Source organism: Tiliqua scincoides, chromosome 4 (assembly GCF_035046505.1).
Source record: "Tiliqua scincoides isolate rTilSci1 chromosome 4, rTilSci1.hap2, whole genome shotgun sequence".
In the NCBI taxonomy this organism is placed as follows: Eukaryota; Metazoa; Chordata; class Lepidosauria; order Squamata; family Scincidae; genus Tiliqua; species Tiliqua scincoides.
The window spans coordinates 72,390,107-72,402,133 of NC_089824.1; the positions used below are offsets into that span (position 1 = coordinate 72,390,107).

Here is a 12,027-nt window from a genome sequence, read left to right on the forward strand (position 1 = left end):
GAAAGACGGGAACACAGAAACGTATCGATCAGGTGAAGGTACATATAGTAGCTCACAAAGCTTGATATCTTTCAGCAGAAGTTGGGGAGGGGCTTGTGTTATGGTATATATGTGCTTGTGGTATGAATAGTTAAATCTAAACCAGAGATCAGTTCACCAGCATCAAGCTCCTGTTTCAGGGACTGGGCTATGTCACATGTTCACCACGTATGAAGTGGTAGTATGCTGAGAATGCTTCTGAGCATTGTAGGAGTGCTTTTCCATCAGCCCGAGTAGCCAGAATCAGACCCATGCATCAGAAGTGAGTAGTAGTAGATGTAGTAGTGAGACTTCTAGGCTAGAATGTATGATGGCTTGGCCCCTGGGACTTCTTCTTGTAGAGATTAATGTGTCTCTGTGTGTGTGCGCACGTTTGGGTGACCACAGAGGACATGGGCTGGTGTACCTTTGTGTTGAAAGCCAAGCATGCGGATGAGTGAAATGTGACAGAACAGAGGGCTGGTACTCCATCTGCATTTTTGCTTACATTGGAATGACGTGTACCATCTTGAGGTGGTAGAATGCATGTGTATCAAGTCAGTCAGTCTGTCCATCAGTGCAGTCTAATTTCCTGCAGATACAAAACTATTATTTTTAGTGGAACATTCATGGCTGTTGACATGAATTCATGGCTGTTGCACCTCTAGGGCAGAAGAGAGGACTTGCAACTCTAAAGGGAGCAACTCAACAAAAAACAATTTTAAAAGTCTGCTGTTTCTCATTATTTTGTTTCGTATTCCTTTTCCCATCTCCTGTCCCTCCAAGAACTCTTCTATTAGGAAACTGAGCTAGAATTGGTTAAATAAAAAAAGAACTGTAATAATAATAACTCAGGCACAGGTTGTGCCCTTTCTATCCATTATTTCTAGTTCCTGCTTGTTTCCTTTCTCCACCTTCAGTGAAATGCTGTCACCTGAGACAACATATACAACCATATACACAACAATATAGATGAGTATTACCCTTGTATTTGATAAGGGTCCTCAACTTTTATTCTGACTCATTTGACATCAGTTGTCTTTGGACCCCATTTGGCTTACTGCACTCTTGCAGACCACCTCACCTGGATGATTTTGTGGATGCAGAAGATGAAGGAGGAAGAGCAAAGTTCCATGAAAAGAGAAGGGAATACACTTGCATGAAATGTGTGGCCTGGTTCTAGTGACTGTGAAGTTGGGGTGTTGTGGTACCAGAAGGAGTGTATTTTCTTGTTCAGTCAGTTTTTCTGCTTTTCAACTATAGTTTAAGTGTGAGCATATAGATAAAGAAACTTGTGATGGCTGTACCATTCTCGAGAGAGTGGTAAGAACTGGTTGCCTAGCAGAGGCTGCGCTTTAAACTGTATTGAAATTGAAACCTTAGGGAGACACTAAGAACCTCTCTGGTTCTTTTGAGATACCATTGGTGGTGGTCTCAGGGTGCCAGTCTTCTTGTAGGTGTGCATGCTGTTCATGTATTTCAGAAAGGAACAAGTCTGTAGGAGAGAGACAGTGGCAGAAAAAAGAAAAACAAATCTTATTGAACCAACAGGTGTGCAACTCATAGTGCCTACCTAGAAGCAGGAAGAAGGAAAAGAGGTGAAGTATCACTATGAGCAGTCCCAGTGCCAAGCCAACATGTCTATCACAGCCTGTGGTGAAGAGTGTGATGGTGTATCGCAATGGAGATCCATTCTTCTCAGGCCGCCGTGTAGTCATCCATGAGAAGAAAATGTCTAGTTTTGATGTCTTCTTGAAAGAGGTGACAGGTGGCGTAAATGCCTCCTTTGGGGCTGTGCGGAATATCTACACCCCCAGGAATGGACATCGCATCCGGCAATTGGATGAGATTCAGAGTGGAGAGCATTATGTTGCTGGTGGCAGGGAAGCCTTCAAAAAACTCAAGTGAGTAGCAACTTTTTGAAACAAGTCACAAGGGCTTGGAAACAAGGGCTATGTGATCTTTTTAACTACAGTAGCCAAGTTCCTCAGATTGATGGTTATTTATATATTGTCCCTTTGTGACCTGGGGATACATAAGAAATTTAAGATTGGTTATTGAGATTGAAGATTTTTCATAGTTTAGAAAGTTCTTCCATTTCATTTGCATGGTTACCCAATCCCCTGTGAAGAGCCCCGCCCCCAAGGGTCTTCCTATAATCTCTCAATAAAACCTTTTCCCTGAAGGGATGACTGATTGAAGAGCCTCATTTATTCTAATATTATTTAGCAGCATTGCTATGAATATGTGAGGGTATTTGAGTTTGTTGTATTGCTCATCATCTTTGGCATTATGGATCTAAAGTTTTGTTCACTGTATATTAGAAAAACACTCAGTAAACTTGGAGAATTAGGGCCCAATCCTATCCAATTTTCCAGCACCGGTGCAACCTCAATGCAGCCTCAAGGTAAGGGAACAAATGTTCCCATACCTTAAGGAGGCCTCTGTGACTGCTGTCCCACCACAAGATGCCATGCATGCCCCATTGGCATGGCTGCACCGGCACTAGAAAATTGGGCCCTTAATGACTTGGCAAACATTACACATGTAATCTCTGTTAGAATAAGAGGTAGGCCTCCTCTCCAAGCCCAATCAGCATGCCAAATATCCTTAGATATCTACACAAATAAAAAGAAGTTCGATAGTGATTCCCTTTTCCTAGAGCAGTGGTCTTCAACCTTGTTTGTGCCACAACCCCAATACAGAAATAACGTATGAGATTGGGGACCTCACTGTCAAGCCTACCCTGTCCCAGAACCCTATCCACCCACTTCCTGCCCCTGTTACACCCTCCCAGCACTGTTCACTGCAAACACATTTTCTTATTAGGGAGAGCAGAAAAAGTTACCATGAAGCCTGGCACTAGTGAAAGCTATATTTGCATAATTGCTAGGAAACTGAGCAGCACTGTACAACATCTCCTGGTACCTGAAAGGGTACACCAGATGCCTCCCCCTTTACCTGGTGGTGCTCCAGTGGTCTTCAACCTTCTATTCCCATAAGTTGCCATGACCCCACAAGTGAGGCTTCGTGACCCCACTGGGGTCTTGACCTCAAGGTTGTAGAACACTACCCTAGAGAACTGTGGGATCTGTAGATCTGTGAGAGGGTCTATGGCTTTCTGATGGGGTTCTCAGTACCAACTACAAGCCTAAGGATTCTTTGGGGAAAACCATGACTGTTGAACTGGTATAAAATTCGTTCAGAAGTTTGTGAATGTAGATCTGTCATATGACATCTCTTCATATTTTCTGCTATCCAATTAAAATATAACTAGAGCAGTGGGTCGGGACCCACTAGCTGGGTCGCAAGCCAATTTTAGGTGGGTCCCCATTCATTTCCATATTTTATTTTTAGTATTTTAGACTTGATTCTACCATGCTATGTGACTGCATTTGGGGAAATGTTACAGATCTGTGCTTTCAACAGGCTGCTATGTATATGCTTTTAACAATGATAGTCAATGGGGCTTACTCCTGGGTGTGTGTGGATAGGAATGCAGCCTAGGATTGTTAAAAATGTTCCTGCTTGATGATGTCACTTCTGGTCACGACATCTGGTGGGTCCTGACAGATTCTCATTCTAAAAAGTGGGTCCCGGTGCTAAATCTGTGAGAACCACTGAACTAGAGCATCTAGATTCAATATAGACTGTCAGCGCAATCCTAACTTGTGCTGGAACAGGCAAGCCAGGAGGCTTGCGCTGTATCCAGCACGAGATAGGGCTGCAAAGTGGCTCAGTCAAAGGTAAGGGGAAACTCTTCCCTTGATTCCCAGGTAAGCTACCCCAGCCCCTATGGGTCTCCTCAGACTTGTGCCACCTCCTGAGTTGCTGCTCTGCTGTGTGCTGCTTGGGTATGGGGGCTAGGATCTGGCATAACAGATGGATCCCAGCCACGTCTCCCGCTCCCCACCCGCCTGCTCCCAGGGCTGCCCTCCCCCTGCCCTCCCCCAACCTGGAATGCTTCCCTCCTGCCTCTTCTGCGCCTTCTCTCTGCCCTCCACAGAGCCTTGCGTAGGCTGAGCTCGGCCAACACAAGGCCTGCTCCCTCTGTCGACACAGAGGCTGAATTCATTCTCCACAAGCCGATATGCCTCTCCAGCCTAGTCAACTCTTGAGGAAGCACAAATGTGCCTTATGGCATGTTTGCGACCCTCCTGGGCCAGTGCAAGGGACTTGTGCCAGCCCAAGGGCCGGTCTGGATTGCGCCCTGTGTTATTTTATTTTACAGTGTGGTAGAATTTGGTTCATAATGCAATATCTGTTAGAAATTTGCAGAATTTAGGGAGTGTTTTGTGGTTTTTTTATTCTTATTTGTTAGAAATTTGCAGAATTTAGGGAGTGTTTTGTGGGTTGTTTTTTAAGAGCATCTCTGGTCCTCATTTTAAATGGAAAGCCTGGAGGTTTTCTTGAGTGTCAATAAATGCTTATAGATAAGAATCAAAGGTCAGGGTTCGGGATTTTGTCACTCAAGTTCCTGTCCCCTCTGCCCTGGTGTCCAGCCCCAGAACAGAAGGATTCTGGAGGGTTTTTCCCACTGGAATAGACTGAAACTATAGTTTTCAACAGCCCCTGCAGGATAATGATGCTCAGTGCACCTTTCTTGGCAAGGGTGATGCTCCAAGGAGCCTCGCTGTTGCTGGGAAAGGTATGCTTTGTGAAGTGAAAGGTTTTTACAGGTATCAAAATGTTCCTTTCCTGTATGGCACAGATAAAGACATAATTCTGTAGGGGGGGCTTTGCAAGTTTTGAAGTGTCCCAGGGATCCAGTTAGAGAGTTTTAAGAAGACCTGGTGTAAATCATGCTTTACATACTTGACTGATAACTTTGTAAGAATTAAAGGCGGTTTATGCTATTAGAAGTGCAATCCTGTGCATGCTAATCCTATACACACCTTCTGAGATAAGCCTTATTGAGCCCAATGGGACTTAGCTCTGAGTAGACCTGTATAGGATTATGCCATACATCACATTTCCTTTTAACCAACATAAGTACTGTAGTCTCTTTATTTTAGCTTAAAACATTTTTTATTTATTTAAAAGATTTCTATACCACTGTTCTAAAAACCCAGTGGTGTACAACATAACACAGACATAAAAAAAAAAAAAAAACATCAGTATAAAACATTAAAATAAAAACCATTAAAACAGTTTTTTAAAATAACTGCAATAAAAGAACAGATCAGCATGTAACACAGCTGTATTACTCCCTATCATTCATTCTATTTGTGTTAATTGAATATGAGAAGGTCTCATACTGAAATTAGATTTTGGAATCAGTAACTTATGCTCTTCTGTTGGTTTTCAGTTACTTGGACATTGGAGAGCAGAAGAAAAAGCCTACAGAAATTAATAATGAGGTAAGTAATGTGTAACTTAAATATATTGGCACATAATCAAAGAGTTCCGAGTATCTATACCAGAATAACTAACCCAAAATTGAGGAGTGATTTTGAGAATTTATTTCCAACAGTCATCTGTTGGAGTTCTTAACCTGCTAATGCAGGGGTGTCAAACATAAGGCACAGGGACCAGATGCGGCCCATGGAAGCTTTTTATCTGACGCTCAGGCTCTCAGCTGCTGAGCATTGCTGAGGTGTTACTGCTGAAAGGGCAGCCCACATGAAAATTGGACTCTCCCATATCTTGAAATATGATCATGATTTGCCTATTTTATCTTCTGTCATTTGCAGCTAATGAGTTCCTAAGTGAGAAAAAGTGCTTATTTTTGGTTATGCCACTTCTTGCCTAATGACATCACTTTCGGCCCTTAGCAGGCATCATGAATGCAATTTGACCCTCGGTATGAAATGACTTTGACACCCCGTGCTAATGCATGATTTGGCTTTGCCTTGACCCATTAAGTTATAATATCTACTTATGTATGAATACCCATGTTTATATACTCCTCTGTCTTTAAAAGCTCTGTATGGTTTACCAAGGGCATTCAGTGGTCTAGATTCCAATCAACTTGCTCCCAATTGCTTAACTGCCATAGTGTGAAGCAACAGGTGCTCCTACACCAAACTCGCTTGTTTTTGTATGATTGAGAATTGTGTGTTGGGCAGGATGCCCAATAACATATAGAAAATGTATTATCTGTGATTAATGTATTTTGTGATATTAAAAACTCTAAATCTCTGTGGTCCTATGGTATTCCTGGGTGGGGGCAAGGGGGGCAAAAATCCCAGGGTGCCACACCTCGGGAGCAGTGCTACATTCCTCATTCCCTGATGCCATCCCCATCCAGGGGCCTTTGGGAGTGCCAGGAAGGTATCGTGCCACCTCCCCACCCTCCAAATATCTTCAGAGGCCTCCAGAAAGCCAAAAATAGCTACTTTCAGTTTTAAACCGAAAAGTAGTTTTGACCAGAAGTAGCGATTTTCAGCTTTCCGGAGGCCTCAGAAGGCATTTGGAGGGCTGGGGGGCAGAGCGCAGCCTTCTGGGGTCTCCAAAGGCCCCTGGATGGTGGGGGGTGGCACTTGGGTGGAGCAGCACCCTGTGGTCCTGGGTCTGGATGGCACAGGGGCCAAGATCACCAGTGCTGTGGTCCATTAATGTGTTTTAAATATACATAACTAGAGGACATACTCAAGATCTCTTGACAGTTACAGTACCAATAATCTGGGGGCCCAATCTTATCCCTCCCCGACATCCAGCGGTACAGCGGTACCAAAATGGCTCCCTTACTACATGTCAAGTGCAGCTGGTCCAGATGGATCTGCTCTGATCAGTGCCAGCCCATGAGCTGATGCCGAACTGAGGAGACAAGGAAACTTGGGTTGGGTGGCTCGGCTCTGTTGGGGGGATAGGATCCAGTGGTAGCCTCTGCCGCTATACCCTGCCCTGCCACCTGGCTGGAATATGCCTGCCAGCCCTTCCTTCCTTTGCCGTGTTCCACCCCTCTCCACCTCCCCCCAGCCCCAAAAGCCTCCCCACCAAGCAGTAGGATTTCTCACTACGGGTGCTGGTCATCTGGGTCCTTCTGGCACTGAGGCCCAACACTGACTAGCACTAGTCTCTCCAGCAGTGCCATATACTCTCCACTGGTGGCAATCTGCCTTATGGCATTTTTGCGGCAGCTATTGCTAGGGTAGTTTGCTGGCTGCTGGCGCAACCCTGGCATAGGATCTGGTGGTGGTGGCTGGCAACCTTCAGTCTCGAAAGACTATGGTATAAGCCTACAGCACCTGGTATTCCCAGGCGGTCTCCCATCCAAGTACTAACCAGGCCTGACCCTGCTTAGCTCAGGCTGTGAGTTAAGTAATTCTAAGTATATACTTGTTTAGGAACATAAGAAGTCCCTTGCTGGATCAGACTGAAATCTGATGGTCACCAGTCGACAGGGCACCAGGATGCAGGTCTCTTGTTATCAGGTGTGCTCCCTGGGGCATTTGGTGGGGCTGCTATGAGATACAGGAAGCTGGACTAGGTGGGCCTATGGCCTGATCCAGTGGGGCTGTTCTTATGTTCTGCTCACCCTGGAAGCAAAGAAACCCACAGAGAGTAGTGTGCTAATGATCCCCTGACAACTAGAGCTTTATGTGATGACTGAATTCACCTATTTTCCCATATAAGGCTTGAGTGTGAAACTTTGAAATAGTCTCCATTACAGAAGGACCACATGAACGGCAGGCAGGCATGTTGCTTTGTGTATTGTTCATTTTTATTCCCCCTGGAATAGATTGGAACTACGGTTTTCAGCAGGCCCTGCAGGGTAATGATGCTCTGTGCACCTTCCTTGGCAAGGGTGAGGCTCCAGGGAACTTCACCTTTGCTGGGAAAAGCATGCAGAGCATTATTTCTGTAGGGGCTGTTTGAACCTCTAGCCCCAGTGCAACCCCAGTGGGAAAAAGATAATTCACTGGGGCTGGGAGGGCCTGCTGCCACCTCCTCCTCTTGCAGTCTGTCTCTGCTGCTGCCTCCTCTTCTCCCTTCTCGAAGGCAGATGGGTCATAGGATTGGGTCCTTTGGTTGACACCTGATCCCCAAAATAGATCCTAACCAGCCCACTGAGATTACTGCGATTGGCATGAGCAGGTCCACTGGACATTCCAACTCACATGACAAGGTAAGAGGTCAAGTAGGAATGGTTATAGGGCTGAGAAGCACCTAGTCACACAGACAATGGCCTCATTGCATTCCTTAAGGTCAGATCCAAGATTCCTTAAGGTCAGACCCAAGGATGTTTGTGTGTGTTCTGATCTTGTCCTCCTCAGAGTGTGCATCTGTGTATGATCTAGTTCACCTGCTTCCTGGGATTAGAAAGATGTAATGGGGTCTGAAAATTGATGCTGGAGTAAGTACAATTAGGGATCTGTGAAAGAGATACATAAGGGATTTTACTTTGATTTTAATTACCTGCTTGTACCTTTTACTAAGATTTGAACCTGGGTGCTTCTAAACTAAGCCATTTTGTAAGTCTGCTTGTTTTGTTTTTTTGTTTTTTGTTTTGAATTATCTTTCCCCTCACTTTATTTTTAGTAAACACTTTTTATGTTTTAATTCTTGATTTGCTTGTTGTCAATTGAACTCAGTCAGAGCTTTGCCCTGGTCTTTTAGGACTACTGATTTCATACTACAGCATAGATCTCTTCCACATAACTGGGAAGAAGGCTTTTAAGGTTGGTTTCCCTTTGTCTGGTCCTGCAGTGGAAGTATGTCTACTGTTTAAGCCCTGAAACAGAAGCAGGTCTGGGGGAAGGAAGGAAGCACAAATACCAGGGCTCCCTCACCCCAATCACCACACTGGTGTTGTGATTCTTTGTGTGTGGAAGCTCGTATCATGGTTTAGGTTCTAAATGATGGTTGACACAAAGTATAGATTCATGTGATGTCTGAATTGAGCCTTTATAGTTTGTGTATGCAATCCCAGGATCTATTCTAAATTTAAAATGTAGTCTCTCCTTGTTTTTGTTTGTTTCTTTGTTGCTTTGGATTGTCTGTCCTGTCCAGGGAACCTGTTTCCCCAGAGAAAGGACTGTAAAGAAGACTGAAAGACAGAGATTGAGCAACACAAATGGCATTCTTGATTGTATTTCAGTGTCATTGATTATAGATGTAACTAGAAAGTGAATTTATGAAATGAATATTTCCTGAAACAAACTAGTTATATGGTATCAGTCATTCAGTTGTGTGTAAAGTCTCTTCTTATACAGAGATGTTCTGCCTAGAACATGAGCCAAACACATATCTGTAGAATCGTCTAACAAACTTCAGGGCCACAGGTGTACAATTTTTGAATGTGATGAAATGTGTGTTAAGCATGGGGGGGGGGGGAATGAGAATTTACAACTTGAATGATTCATTAACATTTACTGTAGTATAACTTTTTCTTTACTTTATCCAACTTTTGATTACACCAGAGCTTATTTTGAGTCTGTCGAAAATTCCCCTGGATACTTCAGGTGTTCTTTTCTGTACCAGCTTTTATTTTGTCATTCTCTCATAGTCACTGACATATAGAGTTACGTTTGCAGTTCAGCTGTCAAACATGTATTGCTCTTATTTGGGGTCCTACCAGTTGTCACTTATGGGAGTAAAGAAGGAATTTTCACTGAGGTGTGGTTAGCTTGAGATCTTTGGTTTTAATAACCTGTTATAGAGTATGACTTGGCTGAGTACAGTGGTGCCTCGCATAACGAAATTAATCCGTTCTGCGACTCCTTTCGTTATGCGAGTTTTTCGTTTTGCGAAGCGCGTTTTCCCATAGGAATGCATTGAAATTTAATTAATGCGTTCCTATGGGCAAGAAAAGTCAGAACAAAGTCAAATTTGGTTTACAAAGTGTTTATTAAGTGCTCTTTAAAGGCATACATACTGTACAGAGGATTTCAAAAACGGGGGGATGCTGAGTGGGGAGCTTGAAGGCTGTAATCCTGTGCACACTTTCCTGGGAGTAAGCACAATGGGACTTACTTCTGAGGAGACACGCACAGGATTGTGCTCTAAGCTGGGGAGGACAGAGCAGCTGCACTCAGTTGCTTGCTTTTGCCGTGATCATGGGGGGAAACGTGAAGGAAATGGGGCAGTGAGAGGGTGAATGAGCGATGGGGGAATGCTGAGTGGGGAGTTTGAAGGCTGTAATCCTGTGCACACTTTCCTGGGAGCAAGCGGTATATAAATACTGTTAATAATAAAGTGACATGAAGATCCGCCCCTTACTAGGGTGAACGGGATCATAAAGTGACATGAAGATCCGCCCCTTACTAGGGTGAAAGGGATCATAAAGTGACATGAAGATCCGCCCCTTACTAGGGTGGATGGGATCATAAACGGACATGAAGATCCCCCCCTTAAGACAAACCAAAGCAAAAATTCGTTATGCGAAGCATAAATCATAACAATTCGTTGTGCGAGTTACCAAACTTCGCACAATGCTTTCGTTCTGCGGATTTTTCACTGCTCGGGGCATTCGTAATGCGAGGTACCACTGTACTTCAGTAATGGGGATGGATTTGGAAGTGTTTGTAGCAAAGTGTGGTCTAGATTGTTTGGGTTGATCTTATACGACTGGGTGTGGCCTTTGATGCCCTTCATTTCGCTGATTCAGTGGAAATTTTCCCTAATCTGTTGTCCTTTATAGCTTTTTTAAAGTATGCCTTCTTGGAAGTAGGTCCTATTGAAATCAATGACACTCACTTCCAAATATACGCATTTTGGATGTGTGTGTGAGTATCCATACCTTTGCTAGATATGGTTCATTTCTATCACGACTTGGGTTTCCACATCTTCTCTGAAATCAGGAAGGCTAGTTATTTGATGTGAAAAAAGAAGAAAGGTGAGATTCTTAAGATGCCAAATTTTGTGAGCTATAAGAGATTATGTGCTTGTGTGCTAAATTTAGCCTTGCTTAGAACTTGGTTCGGACTATGTTCACTCACTAATGCAGTCACTAAAACATCTAGAGAGCTCCAACTATTTTCATTGCCAAAGAGAAGAATACAAATATTAAATTTTATTTGCCACAATGGAGATGCGTTCACATGCTAACTCACAAGAGAACGTCTTGATAGTATTACATTTGTTCCGTTTATCAATTCCCACTGCTAGTGAGAAAAATATGGAAGTGTTCAGGATGTCAAGGGTGGTGTCCTTGCATTTGGATTGAAGTACTTGGATATGAGCTATTTGGGAGCCAGATGTGATGCCCCCAAACCTTTAACTCCTGTTTTCTTCAGCTGAGTGGCCTTATCTGGCAAACTGGGGTTTTCCCTCTTCTTTTCAAGACTGACTATCACTGAGACATTGTGCATTGTGATAAGAGGGGTGTGTGTGCTGAATTTCTTCTTACTTTTGTTTCCTTAAAGGTCTACAAATTGCTATCTGCTTCTTAAGAAAATATAATCCGCAATTTTCAACCACTGTGCCACGGCACAATGGTGTGCCGCAGATGGTCTGTAGGTGTGCCACGGGAGTATGGGCAGGGTCCTTAATAATAGGGCCATTGAGAGGTATGAGTCCCCTGCCAGCAGCATGGTGTGCCTTATCAATTGTCAAAAAACCGATGATGTGCCCTGGCAATTTTAGCACTTTGTCAGTGTGCCATGAGATGAAAAGGGCTGAAAATCGCTGTTGTAGAACAACAGCTCTGTCTGCAGATAAGGAAGGCCCACAGTATGTCTGATTTTACAGTTTCATTGTAAAGTACACTGCTCCATCACATCACTAAGCAAGCTTTTTGGAGTTCAGGTCTTCCTAATAGAAAATCCTTTTTTTAAGGATTTGATGTCAGGTTTCATAAGAGAAATTGCCTTTATTTATACTAAATTAATGAAAAAATGTAAATAAATTTAAAATTAATATTCAGGGAAAGTTGAGCTGAGTGCGCCTTGTGTGGTGCTATGATGAGTACAACTTTTAAAAACAAGACAATTGAAAACTGAGGTTTTTCTTTTATGAAGCATTTGCGTTCCATGAAGATGATAATATATTCTGTTTTAAGGGAGCTCTAGAATAAAAGGAGAAAAGAGTCATACTTTAAACAAGGAGAATCTGCCAGCCTTCTTA

At 43.4% G+C, this 12,027-nt stretch overlaps 1 protein-coding gene across 1 annotated transcript in view; it reads left to right on the plus strand.

The window, feature by feature from the left end:
- The first annotated feature begins 1,629 nt into the window (after positions 1–1,629).
- Positions 1,630–12,027, plus strand: part of DCDC2 (doublecortin domain containing 2) — a 60,444-nt gene continuing 50,046 nt past the window's right edge. The window contains exons 1-2 of the mRNA XM_066626041.1: positions 1,630–1,922; positions 5,327–5,378. Of these exons, the coding sequence (XP_066482138.1) occupies positions 1,630–1,922; positions 5,327–5,378 (345 nt within the window). The remainder of the gene's footprint in view (positions 1,923–5,326; positions 5,379–12,027) is intronic.